The sequence below is a fragment of the Schistocerca gregaria genome, chromosome 5, assembly GCF_023897955.1.
Source record: "Schistocerca gregaria isolate iqSchGreg1 chromosome 5, iqSchGreg1.2, whole genome shotgun sequence".
NCBI lineage: Eukaryota > Metazoa > Arthropoda > Insecta > Orthoptera > Acrididae > Schistocerca > Schistocerca gregaria.
This window is the reverse complement of record NC_064924.1, coordinates 236,826,839-236,851,868: the sequence shown is the minus strand read 5'-3', so window position 1 is coordinate 236,851,868 and position 25,030 is coordinate 236,826,839. Positions and strand designations below refer to the sequence as shown.

The following is a 25,030-nucleotide window of genomic DNA, read 5'->3' as shown; positions in this document are numbered from 1 at the left end:
TTGACATGCCACTTGCAGTCAAGTGGATGAGTAATGACAGATCCTATACTTTCTGCAGAGGAGACAGGATCCGCAGGACAGGACAGTACTTGAGGTACCTCAGGTACAGGTATTGCAGGTACACGACACTTGGGAGCTCTTCCAACACACAGGTTCATAGTAACTGCCAATCATTTGACAGCAGTCAGGGTGTTTTCCAGCTACTTATGAACATCAATCAACCCATCCTGTGTTCGAGAACAGTATTCATAGTGGGGCTGCATTTTGGCTGGTGTAGTGTATTACAGGACAGTAAACAAATAACTTTAAATTAATCCCACTGATTATCTTTTCATCTGTTGATTTAAAAAGTTGCTAATTCCCTATAAGAATTGAAGCAAAAACACAAAATAAGATTCCTGTTAAGGCAACACAAAAATCTGTGGTAAAAATTGCTGGCTTCCTAAAGTTTTTTGATATTGATTACAGTTTTTATTAAACACAAAAACAGAATTAATTTATGATAAACTTGATAATATATAGAGCTACTCCCCATTAAGTAAAACTATGTGCAACACAATGTTAGTTATAATATCTGCTACACTAATTAAATTAAAAATGATGTTTTACTGCAAATTACTCATAGATTATGCAAAGGACAATGGTAGCTTCAGGAAATTCTCAAAAATGCTCTTTTATTTGCATTGATACACAATGAAATTCAGGGCTGATGTATCCTCTGGCTGTAATTATGAATCACAAACACTGATTTGCTACTAAATATTTTACATATTGACAACACTTATACCCGTAACTTATGAAAGTATAGTTTTGTAAGCATCTGAAAATTGTCAAAAATAACCTATTACCTAGGCAATTATACATTGAACTTAGAGGAAGATTGTTTTGAATGATGATAGGTGTATTATCTCAAAAAATTTAAGAGCATGATTAACTCTAAGCCTACAATTGATGACAATGGTAAGAGTTCATCATGGCACTTGCAAATCTTAAAAGTGTTGCAGTATATCAATGAGTAAAAGATTATGCAGAAGCAATGCGAACAGTAAAATGTGCAAATATAGAACTTCAAATGGATACACAAATCTTGTACAAGCGGTCTCACACAAAGAAAAATTTCAAAATTGGCTTTTTATATTCTGTGCCAACTTATACACTGGCATGCCGAAGAACAACACTGTGCGTGAGTTTATCTCAGTCAAAATTGCTAAAATGTGTAGCACCAACAAAGCACGTATTCTGCCTGTTGCAGCTAACAAAGCTGAGTCACACAAAATGTATTGGTTGTTGGGTAGATGGGCCATCCCCATCTTGTCATCTAGCCACAGTGAAGCATTAGATTGAGTGCTTTACACTCCTGTTAAATGTGGTTGTAATTGTACCCGCTGTTTGATGCAAGTCCCTTCGTGTATGTTGCACAGTGTATGGGTCATCTGCTGCTATAATTGATCATGGTAGATTGGCCTCTCATTTGGTCAGCAGTGCTTGTTTTTCGGAATGCTTCCCATGCATGTGAGACAATGCTGTGAGCAATACCAAGCTCCAGGGCTACAATTATCACAATTCATCCAGTTTCCCAATGATTTTTCCCCATGTGAAATCATCCATACATTGTCTGCAGGCAATGTTGTAATGGCCGCCACCACCACTCACTCACTTTGTCTTTTTGTGTTCCTTCAACTGCCTCGTGTTACACGGCCAGCACCATTTTGCACTGTGTGATGTCCAACTTCCTGCAAATGACTGGGAGGTCTCTGGCCTCTCACTATCACACTTTCTCATTTACATTGAATCTTTAATGTTACGTTACATTATGTAGCTCGTCTTTAAAGTTATGCAGAGCAGTGTATTTTAGTCTTAGTGCTTTCAGTGAATGGTCTCAAGGCAGATAATCAGATGACGTTTTCCTCCATATTTATGCCCAATATTACATTTGTTTATATTTAGGATCAGCTGACAGTCCTTACTCCATAACTGAGCTGCTGATATTTCCAGATTTATATGTATAGTGAGTATTAAATGATTCTCTCAGCATACTTCAAATGTTATTTCACCTCTAATAATTTTACCCCATCAAGAACATCATCTTGAATTCTATCTGCTAGGAAATCATGAACCTAATCACAAAGTTGGTCCAATACCTTAACTTGAGCTTTATTGGGTGACAGTTTGGAACTATATTGAATATCTTCCAATCACTGACAATGTTACCCATTAATATGTTATCAGAAGCTCTGAATCTAGGGGTTAGCATCACAGTCTTTGGATCATAGAGCCTTGGATTAGATATTAGATTGCCTTCAGGGGTAGTAATTTACTATGTTTGGGGTTGTGTGTCAGTCCTTCATTTCAACCTCATTGGATGTGCAAGACACTGAGATAGCGTGTAGTACAAAACATGTCATGCACCTGGTGATCGGGTCTCCCGCCATATATATTGCGCCACCCCCACCCCCTGTTTCTAAACACAATGTGCTATATAATCTGTTTTTTTACTGTCTTATGTCATTAAATATGTTCTGAAACCTTTTGCAGGATTGTATTCTGGTAGTCCTCCTTTGATGTTCAGCTACAGTCCCCAGACAAATTCGTTGCTAAAAGGACAACAGAATGCAACCCCTCTGAAGTGTTACTTCCAGGTATGGAGTAAAAATGTTACTATTGCTTTATTAATACATGGTATTATCTTGACTGAAAATGTTGTCATCGTTCCTTTTATTCAAAATGTATTCTGATGTTAAGTATGTAGTAGATGTTCTCATACAGCGAATGCCAGGTCTTGAAGGAGTTGAATTTTTAGTTTTTTCTAGTGTTTGTGAAGATATTAGTACTTCCATTTTTGTGATGTGTTGCTCTAGTCAGTGCACATAAAGATTGCACGTCTGGTGCCTCAGGTAATGTCAAGTGTCAATAGAAATTGTAATATTGGCTTTTCATTGAAACGGTATTATTGAAAGTGTAAGTTTGAGTGCCCATTCAAAGATAGGTCTCATGTTATGGTGGAATGATTTTCAGTTTAGGGGTATGCATTTTCGACTTCTCGTGACGTAATGAATAGTCCATTAAATTTCGGGCTTGCAGCCACGCAAATAAAATTTCCTCCACTGATATTTCAGCTGCGTATCATCCGGCCATGCTTAGAGTGCGTCGCAAGACTGACGACAAGATGCCAAGTGCGGCCTTATATGCTCCACCGTGGCGGTACTGCGCATGCGGGTTACAGATGCTGGTCGGTGGCAAAGAAATATGCTAACACATGTGCCGCCTATGGCGAAGGCGTGCAGACATTAGATTCGCTTCTTGTTGTATGATCGGCAGTGCTGACACCATGACGACTTCTGTGCAGTTTAATTATGCCCAAGAGCCGGATTCCATGCTTTGTCAAAATTAAAACCATTATCTCTATTTATTAAATTATTAGCTAATCTAATCTCTATGGCTTCCTTGAAGATGTTTCGCAAAAGGAAGAGGTGGATGTTAAAATCTTCAAATCACTGTAATTTGTGGAATGGCCTGTATCAATACAATGTTTGGCCACAGCTGACTTGTCTGGCTGTAATAAGCGTGTGTATCTTCGATGCTCCACACATCTTTCGTGAACGGTGCATGTCGTTTGACCTATGTACGACTTCTCACAATTTCTGCAAGGGATCTGATACCCACCCACTTTATAAAGCTGTAAATCGTCCTTCACAGAGCCGAGTAAATCTGCAATCTTCTTGGAGGGCCAGATCACCTTAACACAGTGTTTCTCGAGAATTTGGCCTACCTTCGAGGAAAGAGCATCCAAATAAAGCAAAATTGCGCTACATCTGAAGGAATTGCTACCTTCTTCCCCATCACATACTTGCATTCTAGGTTTTGCATTGAATGCTCTATGAATTTGCTGCAGAGAAAATCCATTCAATTCAAAAATGCTCTTGAAGTATGTGAGCTCTTCTTGTAAATTGTCTTTATTGGATGTACAGTGCGCCCTATGCACTAAGGTCTTAAGGGCACCTATGGTCTGTGAAGGGTGATGGCAGCTACTGGCATGAAGATATAGATTTGTGTGTTGATTTCTGATATACCACATTTCCTAATGTGCCATCAACTTTATGGTGAACGACAACATCCAAAAAGGGGAGGCAGCTGTCTTTTTCTATTTCCATAGTAAATTTGATGCTAGCATGGATGGAATTAAAATGCTCAAGAAATCGATGTAATTCATCCATTCCGTGCGGCCTCAAGAGCATTTTTAAATCGAATGGATTTTCTCTGCAGCAAATTCGTAGAGCATTCAATGCAAAACCTAGAATGCAGGTATGTGATGGGGAAGAAGATAGTAATTCCTTCAGGTCTAGTGCATTTTTGCCCTATGTGGGTGCTCTTTCCTCAAAGATATGACGTATTCTTGAGAAGCACATTGTGTAGGGGATCTTCCGGCCCCCCGCAAAGATAGCAGATTTACTCGGCTCTGTGAAGGACGATTTACAGCTTCATAAAGCGGGTGCGTATCGAATTCCTTGCAGAAATTGTGAGAAGTCATACATAGGTCAAATGGCATGCACTGTTTGTGAGAGATTTGTGGAGCATTGAAGATACACACACTTATTACAGCCAGACAAGTCAGCTGTGGCCAAACATTGTATTGATAACAGGTCATTCCAGGAACTACAGTGATGTGAAGATTTTAACATCCATCTCTTCCTTTTGGCAAACTGTCTTCAAGGAAGCTATAGAGATTAGATTAGCTAATAATTTAATAAATAGATATAATGGTTTTAATTTTGACAAAGCATGGACTCCGGCTCTTGGGGGGTAATTAAACTGCAGAGAAGTCGTCATGGTGTCAGCACTTTAGTGCACACAATGTGCTGTGGGACTCGGCTACTGCTTGCTCCAGAGGTCAGATGATCGAGTGACTTGTCCATTCTGAGAATATCTGCCTTCTGAACTCAGGTCACTCAGGTCAGATGAAATACCTTTCCACAGCTACACGGTCTGTTTCAACCATTGACTTTTGTTTTTGTTCTCCAGCTATTGCAGACTCAGTTCAGTGGGAAATGGCTACATATTTACATTTTAGTGACCTCTTCCCAGAGTGGATTTGTCTGCTGACTTGGACGGTGGCTGACAGGAGACCACGAAGATGGGTGATACGAAGGGCAAATTTGTTGCAGTACTGTTGACAGGCTATTTTTGAACAAAATGATTATGTACAGGAAACAGTGGCCCATATCACTTGAGATATGCAGAGTCTGTCCACGGTCTAGTAATCTTTTTAGACAATGGCCTGTACCTTCTTGAAATGGTAACGGTTGATTGGCAATCAGCGCCAGACGGTAGCTCTTCGGAACTTCAAACTACAGAAAACCTTCGTTCCTTCATATGTGAGAGCACATTAGAGTTGAATGACAAAAGAACGGAGAGGAATTCATGACTTCCATTAATCGGTCCACTTACACTGCACGTGTTTGGGAATCAATAGCCATGCGGGATTAGCAGACCGGTCTAAGGCGCTGCAGTCGTGGACTGTGCAGCTGATCCCGGCAGAGGTTCGAGTCCTCCCTCAGGCATGGGTGTGTGTGTTTGTCCTTAGGATAATTTAGGTTAAGTAGTGTGTAAGCTTAGGGACTGATGACCTTAGCCATTAAGTCCCATAAGATTTCATGCACATTTGAACATTTGATTTGGGAATCAATAAGGCAGATTTCAGAGGAGGACAGTAGACATCCCCTTACAGCCTTGTCAAGTAAATGGGGTCTTGGTGGATGAGCCAGAAGACCTCAGGTTTAACTGAACACAGAGATGATGAAGCCCCATTTATTCATGCATTGTGAGGAAGTCTACCACCTTTTGTTCTCCATGTGGGAACTGGAATCAGCTCTTTCTGCGGCCATACTCAGTGCTCCAGGACCTGATGATATCCGTTATGTCATGCTTAGTCATCTGTGAGCTGAAGCAGGAGGACAGCTTCTTTCTTGTTTCACTCTGATCTGGTTTCGTGCATATTACCCCATGACTTGGAGGGAGGCAGTATTATTTCCATTATGGAAACCAGGCAAGGACAGTAGTGTCCCTAACAGTTACCAGAGTGTAGTCCTTACCAGTTGTGTCGGTAAGGCTCTTGAATGCATGGTCAACTACTGCCTCGTCTGGCAGCTTGAATTGTGAGGCCACCTCAGCTGCTCCCAGTGCAGTTTCAGGCACTGCTATTCCAGCCTTGACAACTTTATTCTATTGGACACGGCGATACAGGAGTCCTTATTACACTGAAACCATTTGGTTTGTGTTTTTTGAGCTCAAAAAAACATATGACACTACTTGGAGGCCCAAAATCGCCATTGCTATCAGTGGCATTTCCGTCACAATCAGCTGGCCTCTGTGGCCGAGCAGTTTCTAGGTGCTTTAGTCTGGAGCTGCGGTGCTGCTGCAGTCGCAGGTTTGAAGCCTGCCTTGGGCATGGATGTGTGTGATGTCCTGAGGTTAGTTAGGTGTAAGTAGTTCTAAGTCTAGGGGACTGATACCTCAGATGTTAAGTCCCATAGTGCTTAGAGCCATTTGAGCCTTCACAATCAGGAGTGTTGTCAAATGACTTTGCAATCCTCTTCTTCTCTTACAATAACAATGAGACAGCTGTAGCTGACCATTAGCAGGCTGGACACCTGGGCCAGTACAACTGGTACAGTTCTCACAGGAGAAGTCTACAGTGTCAGTTTTAACCGTGCTTGTCGAAGCTTTAACCAACAAGTCCTCACAATGAGAGATAATATATATATATATATATATATATATATATATATATATATATATATATATATATATATATATATATATATATATATATATATATATATATATATATATTTAAGTTTACAAGCAACTGTGCGCATTTTGGGTTTATTATTTGATTCAAAATTAACTTTGCTTCCACACCTGAAAGACCTGTGAACAGAGGACTTCCAGTCATTGAATATTTCAAAATTCTCAATGAAAAAAACGTGGGGAGCTGACAGGTTCCGCCTCCTGCAGTTTTATAGGGCATTTGTTCACTCACGTTTAGATTATGGCAATGTCGTGTACAGAGCAGCCTGTATTTCCTACCTCAAGATGTTAGATGCTGTCCACCATGAGGGCAGTCGGATATCGACTGGAGCCTTTCGTACTAGCCCAATTCAGAATCCACAGAGGCTGGTGAACCACTACTCTGGATTCGGCAATGTACCCTTTTGGCTTGATAGGCACTGAAAATCTCAGCATCACCTCTATCATCGACATTTAATCCAGTGGTCTAACCCACCTTTGAACCACTGTTCAGGAGTCTGTACCTTGCAACCAAGCCATTTGGGATTACATGCTACTGACTGTCTCAGGGATCTGGCTCTATCAGACCTCCAAATACACAACCAGGGATGGAACACAGTGTCACCTTGGTGTCTTCAGAGGCCCAAAGTGATTTTAAGCTTGACGCATTACAAGAAAACATGGACTTCAGGTTATGTTTTCACAACTTGTGTTTTCGTCCATTTTAAGTACATACCACAGTTTCATCGTTGTTTATACAGATGGATCGCAGCAACAAAATGTCCTTGGCTGTTCTGCCGTTTTTCCTGATGGGGTTTTCAAAGTGCATATTCTGGAACAGTATACAAATTATGACAAGCAGTTATATGGCATTCTGAGGCACTGGAGAACATACACAGACATCACTGTACAAGGTTTCTTGACTGTTCCAATTTGCTTGGTGCTCTACAAGCACTTCACTGAATGTATACAGCAGGTCAGATGATTCAGCTCATCCATGACTCCTTACAGTAGCTCTAGCATCATGACACAAAGGTGATCGTCTGCTGGGTACCTGGTCACATCGGAATACGGGGAAATGACATGGCCGACAAAGCAGCCAAGAAAGCATGTCAGAATGGTGCTGTCCATAAACGTCCCACCCCATTGCACGTCATGATCTCATTTTCTGATAGACACGTCATGCGTCACTGAGAGACAAATGGTTGCAGATGATAAAACAAACTGGTCGCTCAAATTGACCCCACAGGCATGGCGGTCTTCATGTCAGCCTCACTGCAGGTGGTGGTCCTGTTTACCAGGGTGTGCATTGGACATAGTCCTCTAACACATTTCCCTCAATGATTCTGTGAAGTTTGTGGTGTGCCACTTTAAGTTCAGCATATTTTGGCAATATGTGTTGTATATACTGGTATATACTGATACCAGGGCAGCTCTCTGTCTCAATGGATATTTGCCCACCATTCTTGCCGATATTGATTTCAGTGTGAAATTTTGTGAACTTCCAGGCCTCATCCTTAAATTGGCAGAGAAGGGAGGCAAACTTTAATACATTACAAACTGCTGCACATGTAAGGACAGTCTTCGTCTCACCCATGAGACTGACATGCTGACTATTCAACAGGTCGCTGATGACCATGATGTTGAGTGCCTCTCACCACAAATCACCATCACCACAAATAAGAGTGATTCTTTAATGACCTCATCACTTACAGTTGTTATTCCCTACTTTCCTCTCTTTTTTTATTGGGGTTTACTCTGAAAAGTCACTAGATGAGAGTGATAGAGCTCATGTAGGATGGACGATAATGATAAATGTGGCTCCAAGAGCTATCCACATTTAGTTGGGAGGTGTACATGACTGCATTGGAGTTAATGCAGCACATTATGTCTTATTAACAACTTCCATATAAGATTAAAATGCTTATAAGAGTACAGTATTCCTGTTGTACAGTGAGTGAGAATAGGATGCTCAGTATAATGACACCAAATATGTTGATTATATAAAAGTTTCACTAAGATTAGTCTAGTATCCGTTAACACACACAAAAACTGTGGATGATGTTAACATATAACAGTTATCCTCACTATTTATCACTATCGTTTGCAAGTGACTAACAGATGTGCCAGGCTAAAATCTAGATCAGGGCCAGCAGCAGTCACGACACTACTGGTCTTCTGCTCTTGGCAACCTGTCATTGTTGCATAGTGAGTGGAATGATTCTTTGCCATAACCAGTGAAAATGAAGAACAGGGGCGATGTATTTCTAGCACCAAAATTGACATCATTGTCTTGTTACTGTTTCTTGATGTATTAGCAAGTTTAAAGAGAAATATTTTGTGATGTATGTCACCAAGTGCTATAAAATGGACTGATTTAAGTAATTTAGTTCTGCACGGCAAAATAATCCATTGATGCATGTCTCTTGAATGAATTGCGAAGACACAAAAATTTATCAAATGTGGTTGTGAAATGCCTCGTAGAGTTTCAAAGATTTGTGTGAATGGAATCTTCTGGAAATGCAGCAATAGCCATCACTAAGTGTTTTTGAACTTAGTCATGGGAGAAGGTAGGTGGAGCAGTGTTTATTAATAATGGTCACATGTTTGATATATTATTAAATATTGATCCACTTAACTCAGAGTGCTCGCATAGATCAGTTGTGTATTTCCCTGCTTTTTTGAGTATATCATGGGCTGTGACTTTGTCATTGGTTTGTAGATACTAGCACAGTTTAAATACCAGTGACTCAAACAAAAAGCAATTAAATTTATTATCTTTGTTTACAGAAATGTTTATACCTTCCTTCCAAATGCATTACTTTGGAACAAGTAGTGTGCCTGCTACTCTCTCATTTGTTGCATAACACAAACAACTGACACACCTTCCTTTGTCCTCTTCATACCTCATGGAAAATGCTGACAACATTTGTGCACAGAACACACAAATATGCCACTGGCCCCATTATAGACTTTTGCGCCCCCTTCTTGCAGCGGTGTACCGTAGGTATCTAGAAGAGCGTAGTATTCCAATGGATTGGAAAAGGGCACAGGTCATCCCCATTTTCAAGAAGGGACGTCGAACAGATGTGCAGACCTATATCTCTAACGTCGATCAGTTGTAGAATTTTGGAACACGTATTATGTTCGGGTATAATGACTTTTCTGGAGACTAGAAATCTACTCTGTAGGAATCGACATGGGTTTCGAAAAAGACGGTCGTGTGAAACCCAGCTTGTGCTATTCGTCCACAAGACTCAGAGGGCCATAGACACGGGTTCACAGGTAGATGCCGTGTTTCTTGACGTCTGCAAGGTGTTTGATACAGTTCCCCACAGTCGTTTAATGAACAAAGTAAGAGCATATGGACTACCAGACCAATTGTGTGATTGGATTGAGGAGTTCCTAGATAACAGAACGTAGCATGTCATTCTCAAGGGAGAGAAGTCTTCCGAAGTAAGAGTGATTTCAGGTGTGCCACAGGGGAGTGTCATAGGACCGTTGCTATTCACAATATACATAAATGACCTGGTGCATGACATCGGAAGTTCACTGAGGCTTTTTGCAGATGATGCCATGGTGTATCGAGAGGTTGTAACAATGGAAAATTGTTCTGAAATGCAGGACGACCTGCAGCTAATTAATGCATGGTGCAGGGAATGTAAATTGAATCTCAATGGAGACAAGTGTATTGTGCTGCGAATACATAGAAAAATAGATCCCTTATCATTTAGCTACAAAATAGCAGGTCAGCAACTGGAAGCAGTTAATTCCATAAATTACCTGGGAGTGGGCATTAGGAGTAATTTAAAATGGAATGATCATATAAAGTTGATCGTCGGTAAAGCAGATGCCAGACTGAGATTCATTGGAAGAATCCTAAGGAAATGCAATCCGAAAACAAAGGAAGTAGGTTGCAGTACACTTGTTCGCCAACTGCTTGAATACTGCTCAGCAGTGTGGGATCCTTACCAGATAGGGTTGATAGAAGAGATAGAGAAGATCCAACGGAGAGCAGCGCACTTCGTTACAGGATCATTTAGTAATCGCGAAAGCGTTACGGAGATGATAGATAAACTCCAGTGCAAGACTGCAGGAGAGACGCTCAGTAGCTCGCTACGGGCTTTTGTTAAAGTTTCGAGAACATACCTTCACCGAGGAGTCAAGCAGTATATTGCTCCCTCCTACGTATATCTCGCGAAGAGACCATGAGGATAAAATCAGAGAGATTAGAGCCCACACAGAAGCATACCGACAATCCTTCTTTCCACGAACAATACTAGACTGGAATAGAAGGGAGAACCGATAGTGGTACTCAGGGTACTCTCCGCCACACACCGTCAGGTGGCTTGTGGAATATGGATGTAGATGTAGATGTAGATATACTGATGTGCCAGGTGACTTTGAGATGTCACCAGTTCAGAAGACCCATACTCTTAAAACATGTGCATAAAGTAAAAATTAATCAGGCATGAGAGAGAATACTCAGTACTCTCAAAGTATCTACCCCCCCCTCTACCGCCACCCCCCCTCTACCGCCACCCCCCTCCCCATTTTTTGGCCTGTTGCTTTTAATTTTGTACTATATTTGGTTTACTGCCGATTCTGCTACTATTAGTCTACAAATAAGATAATGTAAAGTGTGTTACGTTGTGTTCATTGTAATTATATCTGAGAATGATTGTTATTAAAAAAGAGATTTTGTTGCAGTCCCCCCTGATACAGCAACAAAAACGCTCCGTAATAGAAAATAGGGAGGTACGTAAACTTAAATCACAGCTTGATTCGGTGACATATGAATATACGGATCTTCAAGAGGAGCTGCAGCAAGCACAAGAACAAATAAGAATTCTGAGTAAGATAATTTCTGACAACAATTAATACAGACATAAAACAGTACTTGTTAATTTTGTTATATGTATTAGTTAACTGTGAAACAATTTTTGAAAGTATGTAGTTGTTTGTTATGTATAGATATTGATATGAATCAACTAGTTATTAATTGTATGTTAATGTGTAAAGTCTAATGTAAAATAATTGTGAAAAATTAATTATCGCTGTATGAGAATGCAGGCTGTCAGTCAGTCATCTTGATGAAATCTTTTCATGTGCAGAGTGCCAATGTTTGATTTTCTTACTCATTCTTGCCCGAAAAAGACAAGTAGGAAGCTAAATTTAGTATAGGATAAGGACAGTGTTACGAAAAGGATAGATTGCTACTCACCATATGGGGATGATGGTAATTCACAGGTGGGCACAATGGGAAGACTATTGTACATTTAAACTTTCGGCTGAAAGGCCTTCTTCCAAAGTATAAGAGAGAGAGAGAGAGAGAGAGTGAGAGAGAGAGGGGGGGGGGGGGGAGACTTATGAAGGCTATTGGATGTGTTGGCGGTATAGAAGGCTTTGTAGTGCTAAAATGGGGGCAGGGAAGGGGGTCTAATGAAGATTGAGACCAAGGGGCTATAGAAATGTAGGCTATATTGCAGGGAGAGTTCCCCCCTGCACAGTTTAGAAAAGCTTATGTTAGTAGGAAGGATGCAAATAACACAGGCTGTGAAGCAGTCTTTGAAGTGAAGTAAATTGTGCTGGGCAGCACCTTCTGCAACTGGGTCTTCTAGATGTCTAATGGCTGCAGTTTGTAAACCATTCATGCAGACAGATGGCTTGTAAGTTGTCGTGCCCATGTTGAAAACAGCACATTGGTTGCAATTTATTTTGTAGATCACACAACTGGTTTCACAGGTAGCCCTGCCTTTGATGGGGTAGGAGATGCCCTTGATCGCACTGGAGTGGTGGTGGTGGTGGTGGTGGTGGTGGTGGTGGTGGTTGTAGGATGTGTGGTAGAAGTTATGCACCTAGCTCTATCGCAAGGATGCGATCCCTGAGGGAAGGGGTTGGAAGCAGGTGTGGACTAGGGATTGACAAGTAGTAGAATCAGGGTATATATGACCCGGGAGATCCAGGAAAAACCTGGAAATTGTTCAGAATTCCGGGAATTTAATTTTCATTGTTTTAGTTTACAGTTAAATTTTTATGATTTTGACTGGTAAGAACAAATACTCTAACAAAGGATATTACTGTTTCCCACTAGTGCAGAATAATACAGCAGCAACAAAACATGAACGAGAGAAAAGAAAACAAAAATAAAACCTAAGTTGCCGTATACAACAAAACAGTGCTCATACAAACGTCTGCCAACAGGAAAGTGTGTCAAAGGTTTTAGGAACACTATGTAATGCTTTACAGCCACAAACTGCCTCTGATGAGTGTGACATGACAAGTGTTCAAATTAGATTTGTTTGAGCAGTTGCAGGCAGCCTCTTGCGCATGTGCGGTTGAGTCACGTAAGAGTCGTACCTTCTCCCACTTCTGGTTACAGAAGTGTGGCTGGGCCCCCTACTTAATATTGCCCCGGTTCAGAAATATAGTAAATCTGAGGCTGATGCACAGAGCAGTCTGAGTTGTGGTGGGGAGGTGGGTCATCTCCACGTGACCTGTGTTTACGTTCAGAGATTTTGTTGTTTCCTCTTCGTTTCTTGCTCTCACGTTAAATGATAACAAAATGGATATTTGTGGCCATTAGCTATCAAATGAATTAAAATATGTTCACATAATTACGGAAGGCTAAAATATGTTATTAGTTCAATATTTTATTTCCACCTTTCTAACAGTCAAGCATTAATCGCCTTACAGAACAATGAAGTTATTTTTGCCAGTTTGCCAAAGATATTAGGCTTTTGAAACTTCCTGGCAGATTAAAACTGTGTGCCCGACCGAAACTCGAACTCGGGACCTTTGCCTTTACAGAAGTACTTTCTTTCAGGAGTGCTAGTTCTGCAAGTTTCGCAGAAGAGCTTCTGTAAAGTTTGGAAGGTAGGAGACGGATACTGGCAGAAGTAAAGCTGTGAGTACCGGATGTGAGTCGTGCTTCGGTAGCTCAGTTGGTAGAGCACTTGCCCGCGAAAGGCAAAGGTCCCGAGTTCGAGTTTCGGTCGGGCACACAGTTTTAATCTGCCAGGAAGTTTCATATCAGCGCACACTCCGCTGCAGAGTGAAAATCTCATTCTGGAAACATCCCCCAGGCTGTGGCTAAGCCATGTCTCCGCAATATCCTTTCTTTCAGGAGTGCTAGTTCTGCAAGTTTCGCAGAAGAGCTTCTGTAAAGTTTGGAAGGTAGGAGACGGATACTGGCAGAAGTAAAGCTGTGAGTACCGGACGTGAGTCGTGCTTCGGTAGCTCAGTTGGTAGAGCACTTGCCCGCGAAAGGCAAAGGTCCCGAGTTCGAGTTTCGGTCGGGCACACAGTTTTAATCTGCCAGGAAGTTTCATATCAGCGCACACTCCGCTGCAGAGTGAAAATCTCATTCTGGAAATATTAGGCTTTTGTTAATCTTTTCTGCTGAGGCTGTCAATTTATTTGAAACAAAGTGTTTAATTTCACACTATTGGCTAGTTTCAACTGTTCGCAGCATTTCAAGTGCACATATGGCATTCTCTTCTTGTGGTCTTCAGTCCGAAGACTGGTTTGATGTAGCTCTCCAAGCTACTCTGACCTCTGCAAGCCTCATTATCTCCGATCTACATCCTTCTGAGTCTGCTTACTATGTTCATCTCTTGGTCTTCCTCTGTGTTTTCTATCTCTCATAGTCCCCTCCAATAGTAGACTGGTGATCGCTTGATGTCTCAGAATGTATCCTGCCAAACGATCTGTTCTTTTAGTCAGTTTATGCTGCATATTTCTTGTCTCCCCAATTCTATTCTGTTCCTCCTCATTAGTTGCGCGATCTATCCATTTAATCTTCAGTATTCTTTTGTAGCACCACATCTCAAAAGCTTCTATTCTCTTTTTGCCTGAACTGTTTATGGTTCATGTTTCTCTTCCATACATGGCTATTCTCCGCTGTTGTTGTTGTTGTTGTTGTTGTTGTTGTTGTTGTTGTTGTTGTTGTGGTCTTCAGTCCTGAAACTGGTTTGATGCAGCTCTCCATGCTACTCTATCCTGTGCAAGCTTCTTCATCTCCCAGTACCTACTGCAACCTACATCCTTCTGAATCTGCTTAGTGTAGTCATCTCTTGGTCTCCCTCTACGATTTTTACCCTCCACGCTGCCCTCCAATACTAAATTGGTGATCCCTTGATGCCTCAGAACATGTCCTACCAACCGATCCCTTCTTCTGGTCAAGTTGTGCCACAAACTTCTCTTCTCCCCAATCCGATTCAATACTTCCTCATTAGTTATGTGATCTACCCATCTAATCTTCGCCATTCTTCTGTAGCACCACATTTCGAAAACTTCTATTCTCTTCTTGTCCAATCTATTTATCGTCCATGATTCACTTCCATACATGGCTACACTCCATACAAATACTTTCAGAAATACTTCCTGACTCTTAAATCTATACTCGATGTTAACAAACTTCTCTTCTTCAGAAACGCTTTTCTTGCCATTGCCAGTCTGCATTTTATATCCTCTCTACTTCGACCATCATCAGTTATTTTGCTCTCCAAATAGCAAAACTCCTTTACTACTTTAAGTGTCTCACTTCCTAATCTGATTCCCTCAGCATCACCCGACTTAATTCGACTACATTCCATTATCCTCGTTTTGCTTTTGTTGATGGTCATCTTATATCCTCCTTTCAAGACACTATCCGTTCCGTTCAACTGCTCTTCCAAGTCCTTTGCTGTCTCTGACAGAATTACGATGTCATCGGCGAACCTCAAAGTTTTTATTTCTTCTCCATGGACTTTAATACCTACTCCGAATTTTTCTTTTGTTTGCTTCACTGCTTGCTCAATATACAGTTTGAATAACAACGGGGATAGACTACAGCCCTGTCTCACTCCCTTCCCAACCACTGCTTCCCTTTCATGTCCCTCGACTCTTATAATTGCCATCTGGTTTCTGTACAAATTGTAAATTGCCTTTCGCTCCCTGTATTTTACCCCTGCCATCTTCAGAATTTGAAAGAGAGTATTCCAGTCAATATTGTCAAAAGCTTTCTCTAAGTCTACAAATGCTATAAACGTATGTTTGCCCTTCCTTAATCTACCTTCTAAGATAAGTCGTAGGCTCAGTATTGTCTCACGTGTTCCAACATTTCTACGGAATCCAAACTGATCTTCCCCGAGGTCGGCTTCTACTAGTTTTTCCATTTCGGTAATTTTCACATCTGTCAACACCTGCTTTCTTTGGGATTGGAATTATTATATTCTTCTTGAAGTCTGAGGGTATTTCGCCTGTCTCATACATCTTGCTTACCAGATGGTAGAGTTTTGTCAGGACTGGCTCTCCCAAGGCCATCAGTAGTTCCAATGGAATGTTATCTACTCCAGGGTTCTTGTTAAGACCCAGGTCTTTCAGTGCTCTGTCAAACTCTTCAGGCATTATCATATCTCCCATTTCATCTTCATCTACATCCTCTTCCATTTCCATAATATTGTCCTCAAGTACATCGCCCTTGTATAGACCCTCTATATACTCCTTCCACCTATCTGCTTTCCCTTCTTTCGTTAGAACTGGGTTTCCATCTGAGCTCTTAATATTCATACAAGTGGTCCTCTTTTCTCCAAAGGTCTCTTTAATTTTCCTGTAGGCAGTATCTATCTTATCCCTAGTGAGGTAAGCCTCTACATCCTTACATTTGTCCTGTAGCCATCCCTGCCTAGCACTTCCTGTCGATCTCATTTGAGACGTTTGTATTCCTTTTTGCCTGCTTCATTTACTGCATTTTTATATTTTCTCCTTTCATCAATTAAATTCAATATTTCTTCTGTTACCCAAGGATTTCTACTAGCCCTCGTCTTTTTACCTACTTGATCCTCTGCTGCCTTCACTACTTCATCCCTCAAAGCTACCCATTCTTCTTCTACTGTATTTCTTTCCCCCATTCCTGTCAATTGTTCCCTTGTGCTCTCCCTGAAACTCTGTACAACCTCTGGTTCTTTCAGTTTATCCAGGTCCCATCTCCTTAAATTCGCACCTTTTTTGCAGTTTCTTCAGTTTTAATCTACAGGTCATAACCAATAGATTGTGGTCACAGTCCACATCTGCCCCTGGAAATGTCTTACAATTTAAAACCTGGTTGTTTAATCTCTCTCTTACCATTATATAATCTATCTGATACCTCTTAGTATCTCCAGGCTTCTTCCATGTATACAGCCTTCTTTTATGATTCTTGAACCAAGTGTTACCTATGATTAAGTTGTGCTCTGTGCAAAATTGTATCAGGCGGCTTCCTCTTTCATTTCTATGCCCCAGTCCATATTCACCTACTACGTTTCCTTCTCTCCCTTTTCCTACTACCGAATTCCAGTCACCCATGACTATTAATTTTCGTCACCCTTCACTACCTGAATAATTTCTTTTATTTCATCATACATTTCTTCAATTTCTTCGTCATCTGCAGAGCTAGTTGGCATATAAACTTGTACTACTGTAGTAGTTGTGGGCTTCGTATCTGTCTTGGCCACAATAATGCGTTCACTGTGTTGTTTGTAGTAACTTACCCACATTCCTATTTTCCTATTCATTATCAAACCTATTCCTGCATTACCCCTATTTGATTTTGTGTTTATAACCCTGTAGTCACCTGACCAGAAGTCTTGCTCCTCCTGCCACCGAACTTCACTAATTCCCACTATATCTCGCTTTAACCTATCCATTTCCCTTTTTAAATTTTCTAACCTACCTGCCCGATTAAGGGATCTGACATTCCACACTCCGACGCGTAGAACACCAGTTTTCTTTCTCCTGATAACGACATCCTCTTGAGTAGTCCCCGCCGGGAGATCCGAATGGGGGACTATTTTACCTCCAGAATATTTTACCCAAGAGGATGCCATCATCATTTAATCATACAGTAAAGCTGCATGCCCTCGGGAAAAATTACGGCCGTAGTTTCCCCTTGCTTTCAGCCGTTCGCATTACCAGCACAGCAAGGCTGTTTTGGTTATTGTTACAAGGCCAGATCAGCCAATCATCCAGACTGTTGCCCCTGCAACTACTGAAAAGGTTGCTGCCCCTCTTCAGGAACCACACGTTTGTCTGGCCTCTCAACAGATACCCCTCCGGTGTGGTTGCACCTGCGGTACGGCTATCTGTATCGCTGAGGCACGCAAGCCTCCCCACCAGCGGCAAGCTCCATGGTTCATGGGGGGGCGTATGGCATTATGCCATAATAAAGAACCAAACATGTTATAACACAGTACTGGTAGGTCAAAAAAATTTACATATGAATGTGCAATTTAAGCTGAATTACGCATTTTAGTATGGTTCACGAAATTCCGAGGCTCTTGAAGTATCCTCTTTTGTCTTGTTTATTTTATGACATAATGTAAGGTCTTTTAGTGTGTTACACATGCGAACATATGGGCTTCCTGCGTCATCGTAGCTGCGCAAGTGCGGTGACGCCTGTTATCTGGCGTTCTCTTGGAACTGCTGAAGCGAACCTATTTCCAACAGGTTGCCGGGAAATATTGCGAACGGTGGTTTGGAAAGTGTTACATTCAAAGCAAATTTCCTTTTACAGAAGATGAACTATGTGCAAGATGTACAATGAATTTCTTAAATCACTAAGCGTTTGATTCTCATTTAAAAATCAACTCTTTGAGGACTGCCATTTAGTTGAATTTTGAGCCCAGATGAGCAGACATGTACGTCTTTATTAAAAATTTTACTGGCACATTTGTGTGATTTATCTTAAAGTGTAACACTCGCAAAAAGATCGTTATATGTGGAAGCTTAGCTTCTCTTTCATTTTATTAATCTTAGATACCAATATAATATGTGGATGCTATGTATATTAATATAAATCATTAACTTTTCTTATTTGTGTGTTCGTGCTGCTTAAGAGTGATCTTGCTATTGGCTGACTACATCACGTGCCCTATGCTGTCATCAGCTGGCGAGATCACGTGGCATAAGCTACGACTGGCTTACAAAAGCACTTCACAATCTCGATTTCAGTGCTTCGGAAAGTGTCATGCAGTGTTTGGTGGAATTCAAATGTATACCTTCGTAATACGAAAATATGCAGCATATATGTTGCTGCACATCAAAGGTCTTTCAAAACGTATTTTCCCCCCCTCAGTTTCATTTTATAAAGTGCTGGGAAATTCTACATCAGTATATAAAACCATAAACATTCAAAGGATTAAAGAGTTTTACAGTGCTGAGGAAGAGTATACTGTCACTTAACATGAAAAAAGTGTATTTTCATCCAGGAGAAGGTGTATTTTTAATTGGGAAATCAGATATTTTTTTTTCCTTGTACAGGTATACACCCTGTGGAATTCCACTGTGTGTGTGTGTGTGTGTGTGTGTGTGTGTGTGGGGGGGGGGGGGGGGGGGGGGTAGAAATAGTGGTTGAGATACTCCTCTTATTAGGACACAAGAGGTGGAAAATGTGATTCAGTTCTTCCAGTTGAGACTAGTACTGAGTCTAGAGAGAGTGCCCCTTTGTGGTTGGATGGTGGATATGTGGGAGATGGTAGGGACTGGAGAAAGAAGGTATGGTAGATGTTTTTGTGTGCACATTTGGGACAGTAGTTTCGGCCTGTGTAGACTTCGGTGAAACCCTTGGTATTTGAAGAGGGACTGCTCGTCACTACAAATGTACAAACACAGTTGACTAGGCTCTATGGAAGGAACTTCTTTGTATGTAATGGATGAGAACTGTCGTTATGGGGGTATTGCTGATGGGTGGTAGATATGATATGAACTGAGGTACGGATGTGGCCATCTTAGAGGTGGAGATCATCACCCAGGAAAGTAGCTTGTTGGGTTGAGGAGGAACAAGTAAAGAGAATGGTGGAGTCCATGCTGCCTTCTTACCCTACCACCCACACCAGGTTGCTTCTTCCATCAGGCACAACTGCAGTCCATAGTCCAGCCACTGTGGCCGAACAGTGATCCTGTCTGGGAGGCGTGCGTGTGCCTGTATGCGCCCGCGTGTGTGCTTTTTTTTTGTATACTTCTGTGGGAGGTGTTCAGTTGAAAGCTTAAATGAATAGCGGTCTTTCCATTGTGCCTGTCAGCACTCAAGTGAACTTTTTGAACACCCCCCCCCTCTCCGCCCTTCCAGCAAGAAAATATTAACCTCAGCTAATCCATTTACATGTGGTACCCCTCTCTTCACACACATCCACCCACTGACCTGAATTCCACTATTACTGTCATCCCCCCCCCCTCTCTCTCTCTCTCTCTCTCTCTCTCACTCTCACTCTCTCTGATCTCACCGTGTTTTCAGATTGATTTTAGTTTGCTTTTGTCTGTCACTGTGTTTTAAATAGTTCTGAGTTTTTCCACATTTTTTCACCTATTGTACATATTTTTATGCATTCTTCCCATGTATTTTTACATGTAAATGCTCTACATCGATCCTTGCTTCTGTCATCTGCGCCATTACAGAAAACCTTCTCCAGTTCTAGCCAGAACTGTATCCCACATACTGTTCCTTCATTGTTGCGTATCCCATGAAATCCTTCCAAATTACCTGACCATCAAAATACCCATCTCTGGGTGCAATCCGTCCTTTCACATTGACATTTCTCTATTAGGTTCCACCAGTTCATAACCCTCATCAACCTACTGCTGCAAAACCATGTAAATCAGGCCGAAACTTTCTTGTAATTTCTCCTCTCCATACACAAAATACTCCTGATCTGCAGTCCCAGATTTCTGCATGGTGACTCTTGCTCTTTAGGAACTAGAGCAGCATGCACAATGCCAATGCAAAATTTCCAGCCTGTTCGTCTCCTGATGCCACCTTGGACTAAAACTATTCACCAACTTGACATGAGCATCCAAAACTACCCCACATATCCTCATAGCTGACAAACCATGTTTCACAGACTTATTACATTTGCCACACCCTCAGAAACTAACTCCCACCACCGTACAGAATTGAGAACCTAAACAGAACCAAAACAGTTATGAACCATTACCCCAAAAGCCTAAGTCCCACAGAAGTATGTCTTTCTCCAAAAGTTATCCTTTGCCCCACTCCCAAATTCATTCATGGACTTCTTGAACACTTTCTGTCCATCTCCTGGTCCCTAAGGTAGAAACATTTTTTGCCCCAACATTACCTATTAGACTCAGTCTAAAACCAATACTGAACCGTGCCTGGACTTAGTTCACTCCTCTATCCAATCGTGACTCACCCCCAATGCCACTAAACCACTCCTTTTAAGATCCCAGAATTTCCTCATCTCAAACATTGCCTCACCATCATTCATCAAATCCTTTAAAATGGAAACTAACCTTACATCTGCAGAAAGAACTGCTATTCACCACTTAAAAACTAAACCTGACCGTACAATCCTACCTCCTGACAAAGGCTCCACTACTGTGGTTTTGAACTACAGAGATTACATGGCGGAGGACTCAGCCATCTGTCAGATATGTCTGCCTACAAACCCTGCTGCAGTGGTCTCATTCCCAACAGCATCTCTAATTCCTCCTCAGATCTGTAGGTGCAATTCAGAACCTCTCCTTACACCCACCATCCCTCTCACTCCTGCCTTCTACGTGCTTCCTAAAGACCATAAATCCAACCATCCAGGATACCTCATTGTGGGTGATAACTGTGCCCCCACTGAGAGAATCTCAGGTCACATTGACTAACACCTTAAGCCTACCCATAACCCACTGTCCTATATTAGACACCAATCATTCCCTCAGACTCTCTACAGTTCCTTATTCCTTTACCACACAGTGTCCTGTCAGTCACTGTTGATGGCCCATCCTTCTACACCATCATCTCCAATGCCCATGGCATTGCTGCTATTGAAGAATGCCTTTCCCAGCTCATGACTGACTCCAGACATCCAGCCATAATGAAGTCTCCTTTGAAGGCATCATCTACAAACAAATCCAGTGTACAGCAATGGTGGCCTTCATGGCATCAACCTATTCATGCTATATAGAGAAATCCTTCCAGACCACTCAGAATCCTAAACTCCTCACCTGGTTTAGGTCCCTCACCCCCACCCGAGTCTCATGGCTCTTTCCCAAATTCGTGAGTGACACACACTGGCCCCTGAGCTATTGCAGTCCATTCTTCTTTCTCACAGTGCATTTCCTTCCCCTTGCCCCTCCCTCCCTGTCCTTGTTGCCCCTCCCTCCCTGTCCTTGTTGCCCCTGTCCTTGTTGCCCCTGTCCTTGTTGCCCCTGTCCTTGTTGCCCCTGTCCTTGTTGCCCCTGTCCTTGTTGCCCCTGTCCTTGTTGCCCCTACCCCTGTTGACTTCCCTTGTGTTACTATTTGCATCGACCTGACTATCCACCTGGTTTCTTGTATTCCTTTCAGTTTTCGTTTTTCTTCGCCTTTTTTTACCATCCTTTTTGTAAGCATCAAAAACTGGCAGTTCTTCTATGGCTGTCTCTTCGGTTGGAAATGGTTGATTTAATGATCCTCCTTATGACCATATTGGATGCACTTGCCATCAGGGCCAGGGTCCTTTTGGACTATACAGTCATGGTTTGCAACATCTACCTACCTCCTGACAGGCCACCTACACCCTCTACCCTCACTACCTTCCTTCAGCAACTCCCTCCTCCCTTCCTCCTCATGCCCATCACCCTTTGTGGGAAAGTGCTTTCTCATCTAACTGGGGGTATGCCTCATTGACTAACTTCTATGGACCATGACCTGTGTCTTCTTAATGATGATTCCCCTGCTCATTTTAGTGCCATATATGGCACTTCTTCTACCATTGATATTTCGCTCCCTTCCCTTCCCTTCCCTTCCCTTCCCTTCTTCCTTCCTTACATGGATTGCCATACAGTGACTTCTGCAATAGTGACAACTTTGTGTTGATCCACTCATTTCCTTCTTACCTCCCAATGGTCAGGTTACCCTGCTGGGCTTTCCGTTGTTCAAATTGACCTCTATATACATCACAAGTTGTGTTTACACCTTCTTTGTCAGGTTGTGTTGGTGAAGTCACCTGTAATCTGTCTGATATTATTATTATTATTATTATTATTATTATTATTATTATTATTATTATTATTATTTCTTTCTTATCTCAGACGTTATGTCTGGTCAAAAGTGGAAAGTGACGCGGACCTTGATCAAGCATGACTTCCTTTTAACTGTACTGTATATGTTATATTGCATTTAGGAACTTTCGGGTAATTGAACATGTATCAATAATTACGGATTTCTGTAGTTGTATATATAAGTTTGGATGTAGCTGTATTGCATTGATGTACTGGTGGATATTGTGTGGTATGACTCTTGTAGTTGATAGTATAATTGGTATAATGTCAACTTTATCCTGATGCCACATATCCTTGACTTACTCAGCCAGTTGGATGTATTTTTCAATTTTTTCTCCTGTTTTCTTTTGTATATTTGTTGTATCGGGTATGGATATTTCGATTAGTTGTGTTAATTTCTTCTTTTTATTGATGAGTATGATGTCAGGTTTGTTATGTGGTGTTGTTTTATCTGTTATAATGGTTCTGTTCCAGTATAATTTGTATTCATCATTCTCCAGTACATTTTGTGGTGCATACTTGTATGTGGGAACGTGTTGTTTTATAAGTTTATGTTGTAAGACAAGCTGTTGATGTATTATTTTTGCTACATTGTCATGTCTTCTGGGGTATTCTGTATTTGCTAGTATTGTACATCCGCTTGTGATGTGATCTACTGTTTCTATTTGTTGTTTGCAAAGTCTGCATTTATCTGTTGTGGTATTGGGATCTTTAATAGTATGCTTGCTGTAATATCTGGTGTTTATTGTTTGATCCTGTATTGCAATCATGAATCCTTCCGTCTCACTGTATATATTGCCTTTTCTTAGCCATGTGTTGGATGCGTCTTGATCGATGTGTGCCTGTGTTAGATGATACGGGTGCTTGCCATGTAGTGTTTTCTTTTTCCAATTTACTTTCTTCGTATCTGTTGATGTTATGTGATCTAAAGGGTTGTAGAAGTGGTTATGAAATTGCAGTGGTGTAGCCGATGTATTTATATGAGTGATTGCTTTGTGTATTTTGCTAGTTTGTGCTCATTCTAGAAAGAATTTTCTTAAATTGTCTACCTGTCCATAATGTAGGTTTTTTATGTCGATAAATCCCCTTCCTCCTTCCTTTCTGCTTAATGTGAATCTTTCTGTTGCTGAATGTATGTTATGTATTCTATATTTGTGGCATTGTGATCATGTAAGTGTATTGAGTGCTTCTAGGTCTGTGTTACTCCATTTCACTACTCCAAATGAGTAGGTCAATATTGGTATAGCATAAGTATTTATAGCTTTTGTTTTGTTTCTTGCTGTCAATTCTGTTTTCAGTATTTTTGTTAGTCTTTGTCTATATTTTTCTTTTAGTTCTTCTTTAATATTTGTATTATCTATTCCTATTTTTTGTCTATATCCTAGATATTTATAGGCCTGTTTTTTCCATCGCTTCTATGCAGTCGCTGTGGTTATCCAATATGTAATCTTCTTGTTCAGTGTGTTTTTCCTTGACTATGCTATTTTTCTTACATTTGTCTGTTCCAAAAGTCATATTTATATCATTGCTGAATACTTCTGTAGTAGTTGGTTGAGTTGTTGATTTGCTGCTGCCAGAAGTTTTAGATCATCCATGTATAGCAAATGTGTGATTTTGTGTGGGTATGTTCCAGTAATATTGTATCCATAATTTGTATTATTTAGCATGTTGGATAGTGGGTTCAGAGCAAGGCAGAACCAGAAAGGACTTATTGAGTCTCCTTGGTATATTCCACGCTTTATCTGTATTGGCTGTGATGTGATATTATTTGAATTTGTTTGGATATTAAGTGTGGTTTTCCAATTTTTCATCACTATGTTTAGGAACTGTATCAATTTAGGATCTACTTTGTATATTTCCAATATTTGTAGTAACCATGAGTGGGGTACACTATCAAAAGCTTTTTGGTAATCAATGTATGCGTAGTGTAGCGACCTTTGTTTAGTTTTAGCTTGATATGTCACCTCTGCATCTATTATCAGTTGCTCTTTACATCCTTGTGCTCCTTTGCAACAGCCTTTTTGTTCTTCATTTATAATTTTGTTCTGTGTTGTATGTGTCATTAATTTCTGTGTAATGACTGAAGTTAATATTTTGTATATTGTTGGTAGGCATGTTATGGGGCGGTATTTAGCTGGGTTTGTTGTGTCTGCTTGATCTTTAGGTTTCATATAAGTTATTCCATGTGTAAGTGTATCAGGGAATGTATGGGACTGCAATGTAACTGTTAAATAAT

The 25,030-nt window shown here is 41.0% G+C and overlaps 1 protein-coding gene across 2 annotated transcripts in view; it reads left to right on the top strand.

Moving 5' to 3' along the window:
* LOC126272312 (myosin-11) overlaps positions 1 to 25,030 on the top strand; it is a 256,577-nt gene that overhangs the window by 28,407 nt on the left and 203,140 nt on the right. For both annotated transcript variants that reach the window (XM_049975092.1, XM_049975093.1), the window contains exons 5-6: positions 2,536 to 2,639; positions 11,497 to 11,641. In XM_049975092.1, the coding sequence (XP_049831049.1) occupies positions 2,536 to 2,639; positions 11,497 to 11,641 (249 nt within the window). The remainder of the gene's footprint in view (positions 1 to 2,535; positions 2,640 to 11,496; positions 11,642 to 25,030) is intronic.